Here is a 23,929-nt window from a genome sequence, read left to right as displayed (position 1 = left end):
AAACAGCCCGGTGCTGATTAAATTTGTAAAGGGACATTACCTCGGCTCGCGTAACGTGTCGGCGATTATTAAACGTCCGTTGCTGCGTTAACGGGTTAAAGTGAACCATAAACGGGGCCGCAGAACCTGATTACAAAACGTCTTTCAGCTAACCGCCGCGAATATGCAAATGGACGGCCCCTCCGCGAATTCGTGGCCAAAGGTCCCCGCGTATACATCCTGTAAACGGTTTGGTACGTACACAAGAGAGAAGTCTGGAACTCTGGTTCCAAGGGACACCACTAAGACAACCGCTTGTACGTGCAAACCTGCCGGAGGACGTTCAACTGAAATTGGTCTGCGGCTGAACCCGATCTTCCTCGCTGTCGTGAGAGAAGTTCGATAAACATGCTCCCAGACACGATGGAATTGTGTACATTGGTGCCAGCGTGTACGGGCTACGGGTAAATCCTGGCCTTGATTAGTCTTATAAATAAACGAATTCCGTAATTGGAACCCGATTAATCCGGTGGACGTACGATACTTTAACAATCCGACGAAAAACAAAAGCTTTCTAATGCGAACCATGGGAACTTTGGATCGAAATAAAACGAAAGCTACGACAAAATAATCCGGGGCTCGTTGTTTTATTTTTAGGAACGTCCATAACGAATTAACGATATAAAGCAATATGAATTATGATAAAATAGTAGCGAACAATTTAAGATTTTCGTTTCAAGAGTATCAAGTAAACGATCGTTCGAAATAATGGTGGAATTCTATAAAACGAAAGCTACCAAAAATAATCCGGGATTCGTTGTTTTATGTTTAGGAACGTCCATAACGATATGAAGCAATATGAATTATAATAAAATAGTAGCGAACAATTTAAGATTTTGGTTTTATGAGTGTATCGAGTAGATCGTTCGAAATGGTGGAATTCTATAAAACGAAAGCTACGAAAAATAATCCGGGGCTCGTTGTTTTATTTTTAGGAACGCCCATAACGATATGAAGCAATATGAATTATAATAAAATAATAGAGAACAATTTAAGATTTTCGTTTTATGAGTGTATCAGTATCGTTCAAATTAATGGTGGAATTCTGAATTTTTCAGTATTTTTTCATTAATACCATTCCAACGTTTCTGTTATATTTTCCACAAGTCCTTTTTTTACTTTAAACGCGTTTATCTTCAGAATTTGCTTCCTCTCACAATTTTACTCGCTGCATACTTATTTTAATTTCGTACGAGAGTTGTAAAATGTATAGTAAAGTAGTAACTTGAAACGACTAAATGTAAGAAAGTAAGATGATAATGTCGCTTCGTAAAATTGTAACCTTAATATGCATTTTCCATGACGGACCAGAGAATTATGAACGGTAATTATACACGAAATACAATATTAAACCCAATTTTAAAGAACGATGTTTGAGATCAACTGTTTTTGACGGAATAAATAAGATATAAAAAAAATATATTTGAAGTAAAAACTCACTATTTATCGCGTAAGATCGTCTAACACGTGTATCAAATAATTTAATACGCTATACGCATAATATCGAAACGCTCAAACGTTATCAAAGTTTACTTTGCAATCACCGTTTCAATGGTAAATTAATATTTCCTGAAATTTCAATAAAACCGTTTATGGTACAAATTATTTGTCCAATTTAAATTCCGGAATACGTGTTACGTTCCTCTGGGCGAAAAATTAAACCGTCGTTAGAGCGTTATGCTCAAGTTGACGCGAGGCAAAAATGTTTCCAAAGAGCGCCGACAGGAATATAAAATCGCTTTCGAATTAACTCTGGTCCCCATCCTGGGAATCGCTGAAAGGGGTTGGAATCCGACGAGAGCCTCGTGCGTTTAATATCAACTTAGATTCACGGGAGCAGAACAAGGGTGGTCGTTTACAGGAGTTCGCGAATTTAAGTGGATTTTGATTAATCTCGAACTTGAGTGTCAGCCCAGTTCTGGACAGTGCATCTAAATCCCAGATTTATTACCGGCCTAACGTTAATTCACGATCTCCGCGAACGCATTGTCCGTAGAATCGTCGCGTTTCGCCGTGGAAAAAGTCGTTATCTTCGTCGATGGAATCGTTCGATTTAAATAATTTTGCATACCGAGCCTCTCGACGCGATTCTCTCCCAAAAAGTCCAACGAGGACCCTTTTCGATGGACAAATATTATCATTTTTATTTACTCTCGAAATTCCATCGCACTACGTGCAAATGTGGAATATTCCTAAGTGGAACCCTCTATTTCGAGAGAATGTCGTTCTCATAAGATAAACAAATGCGTGTAACAAGTTAAAGAAATAGTCTGGAAACTTTATCGAATTGTAATTCTCGAAACGATTAAGAAACTCCATTTAACATTTAAATTAAAGCAGTATTAATTAACGTCACTGTCTATTCCCCGACAGTCCTCGACGTTACAGGATTCCAATATAACGGGTGCAATATAAAAGCTAGTGAATCTTTTATATATTTTGACAATAGCAAATCATAATGGAGAAACGTTATGTTCGTATCCCCTTTCGACGATTCGTGGCGGCGAATTGCAAATTGTGCTGATAAGTCTACCTATTATACTTTGCTACCGTGTACGTACATCGAATCGACGTGCTTCCCTTCCCGCCGTTACGAAAACTTTTGAAACAAGCCTCGTAAACTGAATCGGCTAATTGGCGGTCGGTGGACCGCTTACATGGATCGATTCGATCGACCGTGCTAGCGGTATTGCAGACATAAACACGACCAGACGGCAGCGTTACACCAGTGTGCTGATATAATCGATTAATTCGAAATTAATCGGTTCGGTTAATTCGCGGGACAGACATTGGGTCAAACGACGACTTTGGCTAATTAAAATTAATATTTAACGGAAGCTTCGTCGCGATTTAATCGCATATATTACGTGAAATCTTATATGAATTTTTTCTATTAAGAATATTTCATTATTCTTGAAATAAAAATTAAAATTTGAATTATAGAAAAGGAATATTTGACTCTGGTGGAGGAAGTTCCCCTGATGGTAGACACCTGAGATTTTGTCTAAAAGTGTAAAAAATAAGAGATATACAACGAAGAGCAATTGAATGATAATACTTTTAGAGAAAATGATAATTTATTTGCATGGTTGCTTCTACTCCTTTAAAAGATGCGTAACAGTTTCATTTTATGCTGGAAATTAGCTGGCCGTACGATTTTATTCGTGACTGAATTTCGTGAATAACAATTTGAAATAAATTTAATATTTTGTCCATCAGCCTTCGGCAACTATAACTCCGAACTAGGTTTTCACGTAACTTTATATACGAACAATTTTAATAATATTATTTTCAAAAATAATAGAAAGCCGGGAGACCAATATATAAAATTTAAAAAAATTTAAATCACTGACATCGGGAATTTCCTCCACGCGTGTACAGATAATAACGAGTACGTTTATTGTTATGAAAAAATATAATGAAAATCGACGTTGGATTCATCCAGTTACAGATACACCTCAGAACAATTGGATTTTAAATTTTTTGATCGCAATATGCAGTCCCTCGAATACTATTTCCGGATGCATCGAAGGTCTCGATGGGCTATTATGTATCGTTATTACAAATCAAACGACAGAAAACTGTGGCTCGTTATAAAAGTATCGGTACTAGAAACGAATGCCAAATACGTTCTGTGCGTGATTGATCTGGTATCAAAATGGTTCGATACGAAATAATACTTTCTTATTTGTCTGTACGGTATCGAACCGATCGCCAATTATATTTCATCGGTCGACTTATCGTTCGAATATTTCGAAAATATAGAAATTGCCGTCGGTGAAAGAAAGGATTGCAACGGAAGTGCCTTTACAATCGTATCGCCGGAAGCATAACGATTTTACGAGCTACTTTTTACGAGCGTCTCTCGAAACTCCTAACTATACGCGAACAACCGACCACGTAGAGAAATCTCCGCACGCTTTTAGAACGTCATTATTTATTTGACGCGTTCGTTCACTCATTTGACCGGCCTCGCGGTACACCGAGTGGCTCGTTTTCATCTCTCCGCCCTATTGTCTCCGTAAACTGTTTATTGTTCGATGAAAAGTTCTTTCTGTCGCGTTAAGGGTAATACTTTGCCTTTCTTTCTGATTACGAGCGTTTCCTGGACATTTCGACACCCTGTTCTCGATAAAATTATATGTATTGTCTGATGTTACGTATTAAAACAATTGCAAACTCAAACGATGAAAATAATTAAATAGGTGATCTGAACCAGTCTTGTGTCAAATTATAATGATAAAAATTAATGACGAAAGCGTATTGGGTCAAACAAATACTAATCTATTTTTTCCAGAAGAATCACTGGAATATCAATTAATGAATCCTCACTGTTTGATGATATACAATATTGTTGAAATAAACTAACCAATCTGCCTGTACTAATAACGAACAATTATACGCAATAAAGCAGTTGATCGAAACGTTTAATTACTCTTATTTGTACAGTTAATAATAGATTAAATTAAATATTGTTTTATTATGTATAACTGCCTGTGCACCCGAGGCCGCTTCAAAAAACAATTTTCACACACGTGCGTACGCTTTGATTATAACGTATCTATACAAGCAAAATTTATAGTGTGTCTGAACCTAGTGAAATATTTGTAAAATTTTTATCTGATTATTTGCATATTCGATTTTAATTAAATCACCTTCTGCTCCATACTTTTCAATAAACAGAGCTATTTTATTTTCGTTCGTCTTCAAATTTAAGTAATAAGTAAGTTTACAACGAAAAAAGGTTTTGAATTTTTCGTATGACAAATAATTCCAAGAGCCATAGAGTGGAGAGATGAATCTGAATCTCTCTATGCACTTGACGAATGCGTTAAACAAATAAACGAGTTAAATTACAAGCATCGAAAGGAATCGAATGCGTCACTGGACATGGTTTTGCTTGCAACAGCGTGCTTTCGCTTCTGACCGTAGATTTATGTTTCACCTGTTCCTTTGTAGACCTTGTCATTGCATGCGAATGATGGAGTCTTGCTACGATAACTCGAGCGTAGTATGAAATATGCCTAGATGAAGCACAGCTTTTCTTTTCACCGCTAACGACGACCACTTCAACGACAGTCACGATGAGAGCCATATTGATTTTAGTTTTAACCCTGCCACGATAGATTTTAAGGTTCGAATCTTTGAGAGAATGTAATTAAATAAAAATCGACTTTTGCAACTAGGTAGACGACTTAATAAATGTCGTACGATTCAAAAGCTACGTCTAAAAATTCGTGAAAATAAGGAAAACGATCGCGTAAGAACCTACGATGCTTTTCTTTTTGAGGTACAATCACCTTGAATTATAATCTGAATTATGGTAGACGATTTTGAGCAACCGTGTCGTGTGCAAACTCCTCAAGAATGGCAGGAATGCATAAGCAATGCATAGAATGCAATTGCAAATCAGTAGGGAGCGTTCAGACACGTTCAATAGTCAATGATATGCAGCGCGTCGATACTATAATCGAATCAAACACACTTGACAATTCAAGAACTCCTTGAGTGTAATTCACGCTAGATTTCCAAATTACGTAATGAAATTGTTTGTAATTGATTACGATATCTATTTTCATTGTATTCGATAGAAATTATTTCATAAATCAATTGTCTATCTATTCGTAACACATTGGAAAGTCTGTTTTCATTTTAATTTAATAGAAATTACTTGTATCTCTATTTATAATTGTTTCTTAAATTTTCATTTTAGTTTAATAGAAAGCTACTTCTTCATAGCTTTGAATTACATTTGATCCAACTATAGTTTGTAATTATTTATATCTTTATTTATAATTGATTATAAAATCTATTTTCAATTTAGTTTAATAGAAAGCTACTTCTTCATAGCTTTGAATTACGTTTGATCCAACTATAGTGTGTGTATACTTCCGTAAAGAACGCAGGGTAATTGTCTAATTAATAAACTATTAGCTCGAAATGAATGGCCAAACACTATTAACAGTCGTTTTTAGACGATGAAACACATTTTAAATTTCAATCAAACAGTGAACTCAGTATGGACGGAGAAGAGAAAACGAAAAAGCGTACGGCTGGTAAAAATATCGAGCAGCCTTTCGCGTTTGAAAGCACATTTAATTTTAACGTTAGTTTCGTAAACGTCGCGGCACGAAAGGCATAAACTGAATCGAGCCACGCGCGGGATTGAAAAATGTATGTTCCCCGTCGAGATTGCTCGATATATCCTCGAATGAACCGTTAAACGTCCAGCGTGCAATATTTAAACGATGCACGCGACACGGGTAAAGTTAAAATTTATCCCCACTCAGCCATTTTCCCCCTCAGTCATGGCGGTTTCCTTATTCCGACCAGGCGACTGTCCATAACATCGTCGCGACCGGAAACGACAATCAGCGATAATTTCATTTACATAATTGTCGTTGGCTAAATACGAAACTCGCTGGACCATAATTAATCAGCCCGGAGAGCTCGTTTATTATCGAGATATTAATCCATTATTACCTACAATGTGCCCGTGAACGTAAATCAAGTTGCCAATCGAAATTGCACGAACAAATAAATCGCGATCGAGCGAAATAGGGTGCTTCGATTTTTTCTTTATCTCTGAAAATTGTTTTAAAATTCGGTGGAAAGGTAATTCTTATAAACAAAAACTCGTGATGTCGTTGCAGAAGTATTTAGTGACTAGTTTCTAAAACGCACAATTATGTCCCAACTTGACGTAAAATTGATGTAGCCGAAAGAAAAACAAAAATGAATCCCCTAGAGTATGCTTGTGTTACAAAAAGTAAAACGAAAGAATATCAGTAAATAAATAATGTAGAAAACTGAAAGATGTATGAAAGAGAATGTGTATACCGTCGATATGTGTGTTCGTTTGTGTTGTCGCTTCGAGTCTGGGTCCCACACATCCCGAACATGTTTCGATTCCCACGGAAAGCGAAACCGTAGAAAAAAAAAGAATGAATCGCTCAGCGATAAGACGTGTTCACCCAAATAACGCAAAGACAAGAAATCAAGCCTCGCGAACCCCTGATCCACGAAATCCCTTTCAATGCAAGCCTCCCAAAGGGAAATCCTCGCGAGATCAGCATCCTTTCAACGATCAAATCCCAATCTCCTTGGGAGTCGAAGGAGGACTCAAAGCATTTACTGCGATTTCTAGCTCTGACGCCGGTGATGCTGTCGTTGTCCGGGCCACTCCTCGGCGCAGTGGTCGGTGCAACAGCGGGTCTTCTACTGGTGATCTTCGTGATAGTCCTCGCGGTGAGATTACGCTATCGACCTAGGCCCCAGGAGGACAAGGACTCTCACGACGACGGTGGCATGGCGAACCTGGCTGCGTCCGGAACCGGCAGTTCCTCTCCACGTGATAAATCGTCGACCTTGCCTCTCAACTCCGACAGCATCGAGAGCTTCGAGAAGGACCCCGATATAATTCCTCACGCTAATGGTAGGTAATTTAACGAGCATCTGGTACGTTGCCCGGGCTCGTACCACGACCAAACCTTCACCCTTTAACCCTTTATGACCCAAATTGTATTTCACTTTTCGGAAACAATTGCGCGACGTCGATAAACACCGGATAGACATTTACGAACGAATTTTTTGACACGTATTTAACACGTTGACTGCCAGTCTAAAACCGTAGAATTGTATACGAGCCTAAAACTTTGATTTTAAACAATCGTAAACTACATAACTTAAAACTTGTACTACTCACTTTCGTGACATCAGTAAAATTTATGGAGCCTATTAAAATTTATTTTCTTTGACATTTCGACTTGAGAATTAATTGTTTTAATTCCACTGTTAAAAGTTCTGTCACCCACATATGGGTGACGTGGCAGTCGAAGTGTTAAATCGACGACCTCAACTGTTATAACCGGTGACTAGATACTCCAGAGAAGCCTTTCGGTTACCTAAGTGCCTTTAATGTTTCAGACTTTTGAGTTGTAATGCAAGAAAATTGACTATATAAGCTTAAAACTTTAATAAATAATGAATTTCATCCAAATATCAGCAAAGTTAATAAATTGCGTAACTATAGCACCAAGATTTCGAGGCACCAAAAGTGAACAATTTTATTCCATATTTAATTAAATCAAGTCAAGTTAAGTTAAATTAAATTTAATATATTCGTTTATATATTTTCTAAATTCAATTTTATCGTAAATGAAACTTGAATCAAGCTATAATACATATTATATTTGTGTAAAGAGTTAAGTTACACTTAATATATCTGTCCACCATAACTTTGAATATTTCTCTTGCTTTCTATCACTCGAAAGCGAAGATATTGCTCTGTAATTATCGTGCAATACTTTCGTACCTTGCTTTTATTGCACCCTAATCACGAAAAAGAGACAAATTATACCGTATGCCCTATAAAATGATTACTTATCGTATCTCGCGTATTTACGCGCAATTATGTAAAATATTAGTGCTCGTTACCGAGGACCAAATTACTTCGAAACGTATTCACACGATAATTATTGCCACGGATCGTTAAATATTCCGATTATGCCGAAAAGCTTTCGAGAATCGCGCGAACGAAGTTATTCAACGTTATTTGCATGAGACTAAGTACAACCTTCGTCGCTCGCGGTGCATTTAATGAAGAATAAAGTGACTTGATTAACTTCGGACAGGTTCGTCAGTAATAGAACTTCTCGGGCAGACTCCACCGTACCGAAAGAATTAATGTAAGGGTATTTTACAGTAGCTGATATCTTGGTGGAACGGAGAAGAAACCGGATAAAAAGAAATGGCGGCAATTAGCTCGTTAGATGCTACCAGAATACCCTCTTTTAAAAGATTCTGTTTCCTTCGGTTTCGTTTCTCTGATATTTCCGAGAATTTGCCAGCAGCTTTGTCTGCTAACGAGATCGCAACGAAGCAGCCATAAAGTCGGTTTAGAAAATCAACAGTAGAGAGTCAAAGAAGAGTAATTTTAAGAGCAAAAGTTTTTAAACAAACTCTCCTTTGGTCCACCGAACACGAGATGGAAACTGAAAAACCCTTAAAATTGATACATATTATTCTCCTGCATGTTACACGTCAACAATTCAATTTATTTCTGTGTTCTTTATATTGTTTGCTGTTTTTATACAACTTCAGAAAGTATTCTAACTATTCGATAAACATTTCTACACCCTGTGTATTACTTAATTCACTCTTACTATAAGTTTTATAAAAATGAAGCAAGCAAAACGTTAAAAAAACAAAAGATTTCTATTGGAACATACAAAATGTTCGGCCACCTCTGGGAAAAATTTTAATGGGAGATTCTACAGACCATAATAAAACAAAAATCAAGGATACCAATTTATTGATTGAAGCTTCGTTAAAAAGTTATTAACGTTTAAAGTTCCATACCAATTGCAAAATTTTTCGGCGAAATTAAAAAATTTCAAATCATTCTAAAAAAATTGTTTTTGATTGCGGGGGTCAATTATAATCATTTTTAGTCAATACACATATCCCCGAAATCCTACGCGCTTTCGAGATAAAAATTCTTTGCCGAAAATATAATGTCTGACCATACCATTGATATGTTTCACTGAAATTTCATGCAAATCTTTAAAACATCATAACTCCTGAACGGATTGGAGGATTTTAATGTTTCAAAAAGCAAACAACGCGTATTTTAGTGGAGAATATGTAGAAATCTTAAAAGTATTCAAAAAGTTGTTCCTTAACCCCGTAAAATGAGAAAAACCCCATAAAAGTAGTCCAATTTCTAAACAGCCATAACTCCTGCAATAGTGAATATGTTTCAATGAAACTTTTTTCTGAAGTAGAGCTCATGGGTACCTACAAAAAAGTATTAGACAACTTTTCTGTAGGGCGTCAAATAAAATTATCAAAAATGAAAAACTAATTTTTATGAAAAATCGACAGGGGGTAGATGCCTAAATTTTTCAGCGAAATTGAAAAGTTTCAAATCACCCTGGAAAAATTATTTTCGGTTGTGAGGCTCAATTACAATCGTTTTTGGTTAATAGACATACCCCTGAAATCCTACACATTTTCGAGAACAAAATTCATATAGATGGACAAATTTTATTAATAATTTTCAACAATAATTCTGTTAATAATTTTTTAACGAAACCCCAATCAACAAATTGGTATTCTTGATTTTCGTCTTATTTTGACCTCTAGAATCTCTCATTAAAATTTCCCCCAGGGGTGGTCGAACACTCTGTATATTCCGTGAAGACGAACTCGACAAAAATACAAATAATAAAGACAAAGAATTTTTTGTTAAGTTGCTACTTGCAAGGCCTCGTACGTTGCTTTCATTTACAATTTACAATATACACAATGTAACTGACAATATTTACTCGCGAAAAAAAGAAACTAGAGACTTGTTAAGAGAAATAGCTTGCTAACTAAAGGGTTAAAAGACCAATTACTTCAACGTTGCGTAAACAAACGACGAGAAAATTATTACGAATAACCGTGAAACGGTTAACAATCATCTTGAACCGTTTTTCCACAGAAAATTCTTACGCGGAACTGTGCAAGGGTACTTCACCGCGCTACGTTTTACACCAGCCACGAACGGACGCAAGTACTTTTACCAATGTCAATAACGTGAGTACGAATTGCATTAATTGAATTGCGTCGGCGTTCTCCGACGAGCGTACCATACGTGCCGGGTATAAAATAAAAAAGAAACACGCTTAAGAAGAAAAAAAAACAAAAACTTTGAAGGATGACTCTCGTAAGTTTTAAACTTCCTTTTTTGTTTTACTTCTCGTTAGAGATACGCTTTTTCCTCGAGCACATTTTCCGTTCCTCGGCGATTTTTACAACGCGTCGGTGTTTCACAATTAACATCAATTTTGTATAAAAAAGACTTCCACCTTTTACTCTTGGAATAAAATTTCCCCGGTTTCCGCTTCGAATTTTAAAGTTACGAGAGCCCACCCTCGCGAATGGATTTACAACTTCCACGTTTCGTGTAATTGCTAGCTACTGTAGACGTTCTTGCTGCGTTACAGGGATCTGAGCTAACGTACGCCGAGCTGACACTCCGAAGCAACCGACGAATACCGCCTAATTGTTATCAGCCGGTACAGGTACCCAATATTCAACGTCCTCAACTGCTACCCATGTCGACTCTGACACGCAGGCAGCCAATGCAGGAACCGACGATTTACGCGCAAGTCGCCAGTCATTCCAAGCCGATTTATGTGCCACCACCGCATCCGTACATGAGTCGTACCAGCGACGAAACCACGGCAGAAACTCCATTAATCGGACACGACAATAAGGTGACAACAAATACACGAACGTTGTGTTTATACGGCGTGCAATCGTTGTTGCACTCGTAGCGCGAGTAATTTACTGTTTAAAGTGGGCTAACTTTCTAGTAAACACCGCTAGATGACAACTAACTTCAACCCTATTACCCCGATATTAACTCCTATTCGACGTTTTGTACACCCTAGAATCTGGCAAATTTCATTCACAGATAACTAATACAAATTTTATTGTACGTACGTTTTATTTATAATTTTATATATTATAATCTAGTAAGGGAGTTTTTAAATTCCGATGAGCAAAGCTGTGGGAAAAGCTAATTTAAAAATTAGAAGGAAATTTCGTTCGTTCGACCCTCGAATAGAGTGTTTAAGGGTTTTAAAAAAGGGACGTGATTTTAAATATGTTTTTCGTTTACAGATCACCACGATCAGCCACTCGGGCAGCTCACTGTGGCGCACCGATACGCCACCAACCTCGAACGCACCAACGACATGATTCTAAGAACGCTCGATCTAGATCGACGCAACATTTCGCTCTTAAACGTTTCTCGACGCACCCGTTAATAAAAAGTTAAACTCTTTAATAAAAGGAAAAAAATCGAATAAAAAAAAAATAATAATATTAATGAAATAAAAGTAAAAAAGTACGGAATGACGTTCCTCGTATCTCGTTCACGCGGGACGTCGTAGAAATGTATCGTTAAAATTCTCGTACGAACGTTACGGAGAGAGTTCATTAAACGGTGAACGATGAAAGTAATTTAACAAAAAAAAAAGGAAAAAAGATGGAAGAAAATGTTTGCGCGAAGTATAGTACGAATATATTATATATACTTTCCGAATGATTCGTGATAGACTTGTTATCGTTAGGTGAAATAGATCGCGATCTATCGAGCCTCGTCGACAGATCGTGATCCGAGTATCGAGTAGTAATGACCTTTCTGTTTCGCGGGTGAAACGACCGATGGCGCAGCGATCGGCAGTAATGGTCCTAAATATCGAAGAGCGTCAAATTGGCGGGCCCTTTTCAGCCGTCCGTAAAGAAAAAAGAAGAAAAGTTAACGAAATAGAAAAGCAAACCGAGATCTCGAGGAACTAAAAATGTTTCTTTTCTGCCGCGATTCGTCAACTCGATCGGTATTAATCTAAACGCGGTTACATTGCACACTTCGATTTAGTTCGTATATTGAACGCGTTGTCGTTTGCGATGGTACAAAGTATAGCAAGGACCCGTTAGTTGCTCGTCGGATTCCTTAGTTGCACTTTCATTACATTCTGTAAACGTTTTCGAGTACGCGGTGTAATAAATAAATTAAAAACGAAATTAAATTAAATTATAATCGTGCAAAAGAAGATTTTACATGTTTTCTCCCTCAAAAATTTGTCTAAATCATTTTAAACAAAGTAAAAATCTATTGTTCCCCATAATACGTTCTATCTTTTCATTACAAAATATAATACCCAGAATTTGATATCATTTAAAATGACGTTGATAAAAAAAATATATCTAGCTGCTCTTATAGGATTTTATTCGCAATTTTATGGTAATAATAATTATTGGAAAAGTTTGCTCTTCCAATCTCGTTACTAAAGTTATATTTAGCATAAGCTGATTTACCACAGTTAAAGATTCGCCACGTATTCGTTAGTTGCGTGTCATCGAACCCAATCAACGCGCAATTAACGAGGTCTTGCTGTACAATCAAGACGACGAATTTAATTGTTTCGTTCGGTATTACGTTTGCAGAGTGTAATCGTAGAGGAAGAGAGGATGATAGTTCTATAATGATGATGATATATATATATAGTATATATGTATATTAAGCGTGCGTCGAACATTAATATGAAGTGTTTTCAGCGGCTTAATTATTTATTGTTGGACATAAGCGACGCGAAATTTCCGTGTACAGTACGGGTCTAGATAAATGCGGTGTTATTATAACGATGTTATGTAACCGTGGATAGAGATTTAAAAAAAAAAATTTTGACGATTTCTGGAGTGATATATATATATACGCGTCTGTTGGTTATCTTAGACTCATTCTGTATGTACGATCGTTGCTCATTTCGAAGCTTTAATCGCTCTAAAGGAAGACATGGTTCTTTTTCCTGCAATGGAATAGTTACCCGCCATTTGCATAATAATCTTTATTTAGCCTAAATCGTTTAAGTTAGAATGTTACTTGAGTAAGGTGATCGTATCCTTCCATCGAATTGAAAAGCTGTCGCGATCAAAGTAAACCGGAAATGAGAAGATGGAACGGAAGGTCCGTTTGTCATTTCTTAGCGTTGTTAGAATTTCATAAATAGAAGCTCTGTCGTAACCAAAGTATCATTTTTCTCAATGATAAAGTTTAAAAGTATTTTTTTTATATTAACCATTTTCTCGTTATAACAGTAAGATTAACAGTAACGATAACTCTCCGATATATTAATATTAGTTCTACTTTAATTTTACAGTAGTATTACTTACGCATTAATTTCGTATTAACACTTACGTTAAGTTTCTATTTAATTTTTTACAAACTTCGCAAGAATTTTGAGAAAATTATAAGCTATCTATTTTTTAGATACTTGTTTACCTTTATTCTATATTTATTGTACCATATAGGAATATATCAATTATGGTCTAAAAGGGGATACTTGTCAAGGGTCTTCTCGCTTCAGCGCTTCGAAAAATGGGTCGTCTTTGAGAATTTCTTTTTAAGTAGTTAACTAAGATCTTCTTTAAATTTTATATATAGTTTTGTTGATTATTTAACCAAGTTTGGAATTTTTACCGTTAGTAAATTCCCTTTTGTTATTATTTAAATTTGACTTTGTAAGGAAGCTAAATTTAATTCAAATTCAATCTACATTTTCAATAAATTCAACCTAATTACAACCTAATTGATAAATGTCCAAGAAAGGGCACTGTTCTAGACACTCTATCTTCAAGAAGGATAAAATATTCAATATTTTGTTAAATCCGAAGCGAGAAGGTCCGTCGAGCGCTAAAGATATGATCACCCTACGTTATAGATGAGTTATGGTTGCGCAACGGTGGAGTCAATACGACGAAGCGTCTCGAGGAACGTCTTTAAACGAGATTCTCGGATGTTTCGTCGCGATTTCGAAGACTGAGAAGGGGTAAATGGAAGGACGAAGTGTGCAAAAATTTACATTACGTAACACGTGCCATATAATTGCAGCGCCGTAAGGCGCCGCGCCTCGAATTTAATTCGAGATTGTTGCATACCTTCATAGTATATGCAAAGATCGTACGTCCACGGACGTTATTCCAGCTCGTTTCACTTACTGCAGCTTCGAGCGTCGCGTTTCTTTCGCCTCGTATAAGTAATCGAATCGTTTTGTACGTCCACGCGGGAACGATTAACGGGCCGCGAAAGCGTTAACGGGTCATTGAACTTTCTTTCTGAATCGTCGACGCACTCGATTGCGGCATCTCGACGCGGAAAAGTTGCTAAACGACCCTCTCTGCTAAGCATTCCATTGTTTGCGTCGAGATCCTCGCGCGTTCGGTTCAAGCATAAGCGATCCGAGTTAACGACGGAACGGTCGTTTGACCTAAGAAGCCGAATTCTAATAATTTTAAGCTCGCGTTTACTCGCAAACGACTATCGATAATATTGTAGCTCTACGTACCATTACATTACTTTAGTCGACGACACCTACATCTACTTAAAATGCTTACAACCAATTAAACGTTTCTTCCCATTCGATCGATTCTGAATTTTCTCATAAGCTCGATAAACACGATTCGAATTTTATACCGTTTTTTATAATCCGAACGAAAACGTTTACAGACGTTCTGCAGTGACACGCGATGTTTAAATCTTCGTCTCTGCGCGACATCAGCGACGGGACTTCGAATCTCTTCGCGTCGCTTCGAGTCTTGCAAATTTCAAATTTAAATAAATTTTACATTCATTCGTAACTTACGATTCATTATCGGGTTTTTTAAATCGACTTTCGGGCAATCGAGGCCACGAGAAGAAGCTTGTTTACGAATAAATGTAACATTTTTATTCGTTGGTCGCGAAGAAAATTTGACCACCCCTGGGAAAAATTTTAATGGGAGATTCTAGAGGCCACAATAAAACGAAAAGCAAGGATACTAATTTGTTGATTGAAGCTTCGTTAAAAAGTTATAGAAACATTTCTGGCCACAAAGTATATTTTCGGTAAAGAATTTTTTTTCTCGAAACTACATAGGATTTCGGGGGTATGTTTATTCATCAAAAATTATTGTAATTGACCCCTGCAACCGAAAATAATTTTTTCAGAATTAATTAAAAATTTTTTTTTTCGTCGAAAAATTTAGGCACCTGCCCCCTGTCGATTTTTCTTAAAAATTCCTTTTTCATTTTTAGTAATTTTGTTTGACGCCCTACAGAAAAGTTGTCTAATACTTTTTTGTAGGTACCAATGAGCTCTACTTCAGAAAAAAGTTTCATTGAAATATAGTCACTACTGTAGAAGTTATGGCTGTTTGAAAATTGGACAATATTTTAGAGGTTTTTCTCATTTTGCGGGGTCAAGCATCAACTTTTCGAATATTTTTGGAATTTCTACATATTCTTGATTAAAATACGCGTCGTTTGCATTTTGAAACATCAAAATCGTCCAATCCGTTCAGGAGTTATGACGTTTTAAAGATATGCTTGAAATTTTGGAGTGACATTTCTGGCCTGAAATATATTTTCGATAAGGAATTTTTTTCTCAAAAGTGCGTAGGAATTCGGGTGTATGTGTAATGACAAAAAATATTTGTAATTGACCCCTGCAACTGAAAATAATTTTTCCAGAACGATTTGAAATTTTTTAATTTAATTTCTTAATAACTTTCTAACGAAGCCTCAATCAACAAATCGATATTCTTGATCTTCGTCTTATTTTGGCCTCCAGAATCTACCAGTATAATTTTTCCCAGAGGTGGCCGAACACCCTGTATAATTCAATGATAAGAGACTCTCGATCGTTTTTGGAAATCTTGTCTTGATCGTCTTGAAACTCATAAGAACGTCGATAAGTCTAAGTTTCGAGTGTCAAATTAACGAATGTATAATATCTTAAGCGCGTATGTAACGATATGTACTTTTATTACTTTTATTACTTTTGTTCGTGCAATTCCATTGACACAAATTAAAGAAAATCTGAGAAGTTACACCTTTTCAACGCATTCTATAAGTTATTTTTATCAATTTGTAGCATTGAGCATAATTATTACGAAAGTTTATTTTAAATATTAATAGTGATATTATTAGAGAAATTCTCAAATTCAATTGTCTCGAAAATAAAGCTTCAAATGAAAAAATATTACCCGTGATTTTTGATTTGTTTTTTCACGCAATGAAAGAATAATCCTGTTCCTTATACTTAAAAATCACTAAACATAGAAAACTAAATAATTACTAAACATTCATTATACGTAACTATAAAATATATATATATGAATAGTAACTACATCTTTCCAAACTTCTTTTCACGAAAGTTAATAAAATTGCGTGAACAAAAGCAATAAAAGTGCAACATGTAAGTATGTAAAACATTGAATACTTATTTATTAAATAAATAAAACTTTCAAACCTTATCGATCATCGAAATTCTCAAGAATTGTAAAATTTTCAAGACGATCAAGATTTTCGAGACTCCAGAGGCTTCCAATCAAATTTGAAATAATTAATTATAGATTCGAAGCGATTCGAAGCGTTCCAAATCCCATCACTACGTGACTTCCTTCTGAAACGTAGCAAAGGCACAAATGTTTCGACCGCTCAAGGCCACCCATCGACTAATCCCACGCATACTTTTTGACTATCTCTTCGCTGGTGGTAATGGAAAAAAAACAATATAGAAGAAAAGTCAAAAACCGTGCTGCGATACAAAACACTCCTGTGAGTCCATAGGTATTTATAATCACGCGTCTATAATGTACGTGGTGACGAGAGCTTATGCACGTGGCAGGACCTTAAAAATAAGGTTTGTGTCGAGAAAAATAGCCTTGAGCAGCCAAAATATTTCACCTCCACCAGGGTTGGGCAAATTTTATTCACGACTGACGTATAAAAGTTTTAGATTCGTTCGTAAATTAGCTTTTTCCCTCTCGAATGTCCGTTTAAAGAAGCAAATAAATAAAATTTCTTTTGAATGTAATTTACGAACGAATCAAACATTTTTATTCGTTGTTCGTGAATAAAATTTGCCCGTCCCTGGCGTCTGCTACAGCACGAGCATAATGTGAACGATTTGTCGCGTCGTGGGTTGAGAATTAAAGACTCAATACTCGACTGACAGTCGAGAAGTTCAATTCTCCTGACCGATGACAAACGATCTGTTCACCGGCGAAATATTCTTAATAAACATGAATTGATCAGGGTTCTCGAATAAGCACGCGTGAAGAGTTTGCATTTTCGAACGTTCTCCAATGCTATCGAATTGTTCGCGCGCATGCAAAATAGAGATACAAGGCGAGCACACCGGCGTGAAGATAACGCGAAAATAGAAACGATAACGGGGAGACGATAAAGAGAGAGAAGAGGAAGAAATATTCAGTATTTTGTCAAAAATTCATATTACCAGTGTAACAAAAGACTTTGATATATTGTTAGTATGCGTTGTAGGTATTACAGAATGAATTTAAATATAAATATACACACACTATACACGCATACGCATCTATAAACGTGTGTATGTATAAAAGATAATTAAGATCTTATAATTTTAAATGACTTTTAATATAGGTTTACTTGTGTAAAATAAGAAAAAATAATTGTGCTCAATAAATTTCAATAAATAACGATTTTGCCTATGCCAATAACGATTATTATTGTAATTATTTTTGTATAGAGACATAAGATAATATTATCTGGATATTATAAATACATTATAAGTATAATAGTAATCGCAGCATATGTGTAATAAAACTATTTAACATTGCATGTTATGTGTCTGTAATGTCCTATATCAGTTGATATAATAATTTTCCCCCATTATCATTTTTGTGTCACTTGAAACAGTTTGTACAAATGAACACAAGAGGATGTGAGACAGAAAATGAAATTGCAAATGAAATAAAAAAGGCAACCCAGTATTATCAGACGGCAGACCAGGGGAAGAAATTTTTTTCAAATCATTTTAAAAAAATTATTTGTAGCTACGGGGGTCAATTACAATAATTTTTGGTCAATAGACGTACCCCCAAAATCCTACTCATGTTCGAGAAAAAAATTCTGATGTCTCCTCGTATACCTCGTCTGTGAGACAAGTGCCTAGACGTGACATCTATCGCATTTTTTAGGTCCACGGGGTTCTAGAGCCCCATTACCATGTCGGTATCACTCGCAATCTTACCAACGGGCTATAGAAAACGATCACAGCGCTTGAAAAGGTAGGAAATGATATTAGAGGAATTCTTTTCTTCTTCAACAAACTGAAGCTGTACGGACCAGAGTCGTACATCAATTGCAATTGAAAAAGCAACCAGAGTGAAGTCGCGATTCAAAATTGGGAACAGCCGTCTCAGGTACCGAAGAAGTTCAGCTGATGCAGCTACATTAGCTGCTTTGTAATTGTTGGACACTACCCTGGAAAGTAAACGCGAAAAAATAATCGCAACACTAAAAAAAAATCGCGATAAAATTCATGTTATTATATTTACAACGCGAGTAATTTTTATATTTCGCAACGCTACTACACACCACGATTAGTATTCACACGCAACTCTACCCTGGAAAAGCAACCGCGAAAAATATTCATCGTTCGCAACTCTAACTGTTCGTGATATATTCATCTTAGTCGCAACGCTACCCTAGAAGCAAACGCGATAATATTCATATAACGCGACACTAATAAAATCGCGTATTAAATAATGCGCAACGCTAATTTTGCTAATGCGTACAGCCGTTGCAGGCTGTTTTTGTGATGCTGGAGAAGGTACTATCTGAAAAACTACAAGTACTACAACTACAGGCGACAACAGTGACATAATAGGAACATGGAATGACTCTCCATCCTCATCCGAAGATGAAGATGAAGAACCATTTGTTGCAGCCCACTCTTGCGACAGTTTGTCAGGGCCTCTTCGACTCCCGAGAGTCTCTTCTTTTTTCGGCGGTCCTGCCAGAGCCTGAAACTTAAACCTACGCTCGAGATTCCGTGCAATACATAGTCCTCCAACGATTCTAGGAATCGTTATCTGACCAGGTGTGGAGAAACTCGAGCGGGACGAGCGTTTCGGGGATCCTACCGCGAACGAACGCGACCGCGAAGAGCGACTGTAAAGCCGCGCGATTCCAAGAACCGAAAGTACAACCAACACAAACGATACAATCCGTTTGGATCGGCTAACGTTTCGATTCTCCAAATCGAACTACAGGTACAGGACCTGTGGCAGTCCTGCCCTGACCCTACCTACTTATATCTAGCACACATACCAGAAAGTAAGCTACCTACCTACCTAACCCTATATTTAAAAAATTGCAAAACTCATTCTCGCAAACATACGCTCCACGGTTCTCACGCATAATGTCCGGGCGCAAAAGCCTACACTAAAGAGGACGTCCCGGGGCGCCTCCGACACCCGAACATTGCATACTTTCACACTCTAAAGGTACGTACCATTTCCTGAAATCAACCGACAAAGACTAGTGACCATTGCGTATTTCAAGTAACTTTCAAGTAATAGAAGCTTTGATAAAATGATTTTCAACATTCTATTGTTTAAAATCAAGAAATTAATTGTATTTACGTTTCATTAAATATTTTATATTATTGTTTTCGAGCATGCAAAAAGTATGGACAAGATCAAATAGAATTTTATTTATAAATTATATTAAAGTTTTAAAACGACGCAATTTCACAGCCTAACCACACACACACACATGTGAAATTGCGTCGCGCACGATACACTAGCGCAGTGTCAGTCGCAAATAGATATTATTAGGAATTTTTAGAAACTAAGTCATCGTGCTCGTTGCCTTCGCTCACGCAAGTCGCACCTGGGCACTTGGGTGAGTTTAGGCAATGAACACGGAAAGGTATCCTGAAAATCCTAAACTAGAAACAATAGTTACTGTAAATACTAACGTATAACGAAATAGTATTTATATATTATTTCTTATTTTATTTCTTTTACTCGACTTTATATTTCTGATAAATAAAGAGCAAAATTTTAATATACAGTAATAATGAAAATATTATTAGTAAAGGAAATTATTCTCATTAAAATTGAATTATTTAAGACGAAAGGCTTTACAATAAAATAATTTACTTTGAAAATGTAAGGAAAAATTATTGAAGCAAACTGTTTAAAATATTTAACCCTTGAGTAATTCCATTGTCAAAGCGTATTTTTTAAAGATAAAAGTAATACATAATGCATGTTACTTTGACTCAAGAATTTACCCATCGCGAAACGTCTTTTTGTACATGAATTGAAACATCAAATTTTTGAATAAGAAAAGACTTTGATGACTTCGATATTAAGTCATCAAATTATATTTTCATATGAAGAACGAACAATATAAAAGACAATCAATATTACAAGTCAAAGAATTTATTTTCATTTACTGACAAATTTCACATTATATTAAAAATCGCGGAGCACAAAAAGACCCTAGCCTGATCTATAAAATAAAACAATATACATATGTTCCTATTCACGGGTATAAAAAATACCCGTGGTCACTACTTGCCAAAAATACTACGTATACAACCGGTCACCCGTGTTGGTTCGGACCTTTCGCCCTACAACATGATTGGGGACCGGAGGGACAAAAATCACATGCGACTCACCAATCGTTGACTACGACGACGATGATGCTGCCCAGTGAAATACATCAGCGAAGTTATCTGCACGGTCCTGCTGGTTTCCACGATGTAAGGATGAAATCCATAGTCTGTAAAGCACAAGAAAACAATCATAATCTACTGTACAAACTATATACATTTAATATTACATTTAAAATTTGAAAATATTATTTCTTTCTAAACGTTCATAGAATAAAATAGGATGATACTTACGTTTTTTATTCGTAGACTTTCGCTCAATATACATATATTTCTCTTTGGTGATGCAGTGATTCTAATACCGGCGTCGAATAATTTTAATTTTTAAAGGAAAAACGAAAAAGAAATTTAAAAAGAATGATAAACTAACGACTACCGAAAATCAAAGTCGGCGAACAAGAGGCTCTACTGTCGCGATTTAGAAAGCAAAGAGCCACGATGCTCTGGGAAAAATATAAAAATACGCAATATACACTGAATCGACCTTCGCGTATGCCTAAGGTATAAACGAAACTCTACTCGAAGCAACTGTGCTTCGAAAAACAATCAACTAATCTACGCAACAAACACTGATTCTACCGACCGCATTGCGCGCGATCACTAAAATTTCTGAAAAAAATGCTGAAATAAGAAATAAGAAATAATTAAGTAATCACTCAGACATGTCTATTTATAGATATAGTATTAAATTTGGCCGATAAAAACACAAAAATATGTAAACATATATAGGTACAAACTCACTTGTTGTAACGAAGTTGATTTTCCCAATATTCCATTTTCAATTCCTTCCATTTGCCATTTCCAAACATGGCGTCGATTGCACGCCGATAGCGTCCCTTCCAGTCGAACTCGACAATCAAAATCTGTAACAGCAATAAAACACATATTACGATTCAATGCGTTAAAATAAATGTACCTATAACTTAGTTAAACATCGACTCAACCCGAAATATGGTCTGTGAATTGTTAATTATGTTTACAGACTTCATAATTGACAACGATTATGTATAGGAAGAGCACGTATGAAACAGATCAAACATTTTTCGCGATTCCGATTGACTTGAACGTCAGAAACGTGTTAATATTAAATGAAAGCACTGACAGACAGTAAAGGAAAATACTACGAACAATTTGAAACATTAAGATGACAATAATTAAAAATTACGTACCTCATTAGACGCAAAGCCTGTCACTGCATCTCATCACACCAGTGTCCAAAGGACGAAAGACAGACAAGAACGAACGCGTCTACCGCGGGGGGTAACGGGTGGGGAGCTATGCGCGGTGGTCACGTAGTCCAACGTCTCGATTCACGATCCGTATTTCGGAAGAAAAGGTTAAACCTTATATCTCGAATAACTGAAAATAAATAAAGTACATAAAATAAATACAAAAAGATATCAGACTAACAATTAATTAATTATTTATTGTCTTTATATCCTTGTGACGTCACAATGGGTAGCAGCCAATCACAAGCGCTGTTTCAAAATGTAATATCGATCTGGTATTCGACTCGTAGGTAACTAGATCGATTTAAATATATTAATTATAACTATAGAAACACGTAACGTATAAATATTAACTTTTAATCGAGATTGCAATCAGATTCTCATATATATGTTCCTTTTGTGTATAGTATATTTCCGAAAATTATTTATTTCAGTTTTCACTAGATTTACATAAAAATCTATCTTGATTCCGGGTCGATAACATTGGGCTTGTTTTATGGTAAGAAGTTGGTAGTACAGACATAAACGAAGTGTGAAATAGATGTCGCAGACGAACATTTTTTCGTAACACACGGATTAAGGGACAGGCAATGCATAGTGGTGATGTCTAAAGCAACTTTTTTTTCGTATCGCACGGACAAGGAATTCGTTAGCCCAGCTGCAAGGTGAAATCGAGAAGCCAGCGTCCGCGAATATAAACAGAACCTAACCAAGCGTCAAAACAGTGTAAGTGTATCGGATTACTGTCCTTGGCTTATGAATGCTAGTAATGGTAAGAATAAAATTACTTTTACAAAATCCTGTAGAATACAAATGAAATGGATACAGATAAGTAATAGACTAGGGCAGTATTTAGTGGGAGACAGAGTCCTATGACGCAAAGGATAAACATCGTGAAAAATAAATGTCTTTCCATATTCTATATTCTAATGAATGTGTTTCTATATTCTATATACATTATTTGTCTATTGTTGTTGCATTTACAAAATTTGTATAAAAAGCATTGATTAAAATAGTGATAATTAATGTATTTCAGTCGATCTAGTTACTTGTGTGTCGATTAACAGATCGATATTCGATGTTCAAGCAGCGCCTGTGATTGGCTGTTATTCATTGTGACGTCACAAGGATATAAAGACAATAAATCATTAATTAATTGTTAGTCTGATATCTTTTTGCATTTATTTTATGTACTTTATTTATTTTCAGTTATTCGAGATATAAGGTTTAACCTTTTCTTCCGAAATACGGATCGTGAATCGAGACGTTGGACTACGTGACCACCGCGCATAGCTCCCCACCCGTTACTCCCCGTGATGAGATGCAGTGACAGGCTTTGCGTCTAATGAGGTACGTAATTTTTAATTGTTGTCATCTTAATGTTTCAAATTGTTCGTAGTATTTTCCTTTACTGTCTGTCAGTGCTTTCATTTAATATTAACACGTTTCTGACGTTCAAATCAATCGGAATCGCGAAAAATGTTTGATCTGTTTCGTACGTGCTCTTCCTATACATAATCGTTGTCAATTATGAAGTCTGTAAACATAATTAACAATTCACAGACCATATTTCGGGTTGAGTTGATGTTTAACTAAGTTATAGGTACATTTATGTTA

General features: G+C 36.1%; 1 protein-coding gene across 4 annotated transcripts in view; it reads left to right on the top strand.

The window, feature by feature from the left end:
* The window catches only part of LOC143349707 (nephrin), a 565,063-nt gene extending 546,967 nt beyond the window's left edge, over positions 1 to 18,096 (top strand). For all 4 annotated transcript variants that reach the window (XM_076781155.1, XM_076781157.1, XM_076781156.1 and 1 more), the window contains 4 exons: positions 7,187 to 7,474; positions 10,526 to 10,620; positions 11,031 to 11,303; positions 11,713 to 18,096. In XM_076781155.1, the coding sequence (XP_076637270.1) occupies positions 7,187 to 7,474; positions 10,526 to 10,620; positions 11,031 to 11,303; positions 11,713 to 11,790 (734 nt within the window). In that variant the 3' untranslated portion in view covers positions 11,791 to 18,096. The remainder of the gene's footprint in view (positions 1 to 7,186; positions 7,475 to 10,525; positions 10,621 to 11,030; positions 11,304 to 11,712) is intronic.
* The last annotated feature ends 5,833 nt before the right edge of the window (positions 18,097 to 23,929 follow it).

The sequence above is a fragment of the Colletes latitarsis genome, chromosome 14 (genome assembly GCF_051014445.1).
Source record: "Colletes latitarsis isolate SP2378_abdomen chromosome 14, iyColLati1, whole genome shotgun sequence".
NCBI lineage: Eukaryota > Metazoa > Arthropoda > Insecta > Hymenoptera > Colletidae > Colletes > Colletes latitarsis.
The sequence above is the reverse complement of the archived record's forward strand: the minus strand, read 5'-3'. Positions and strand labels throughout refer to the sequence as shown.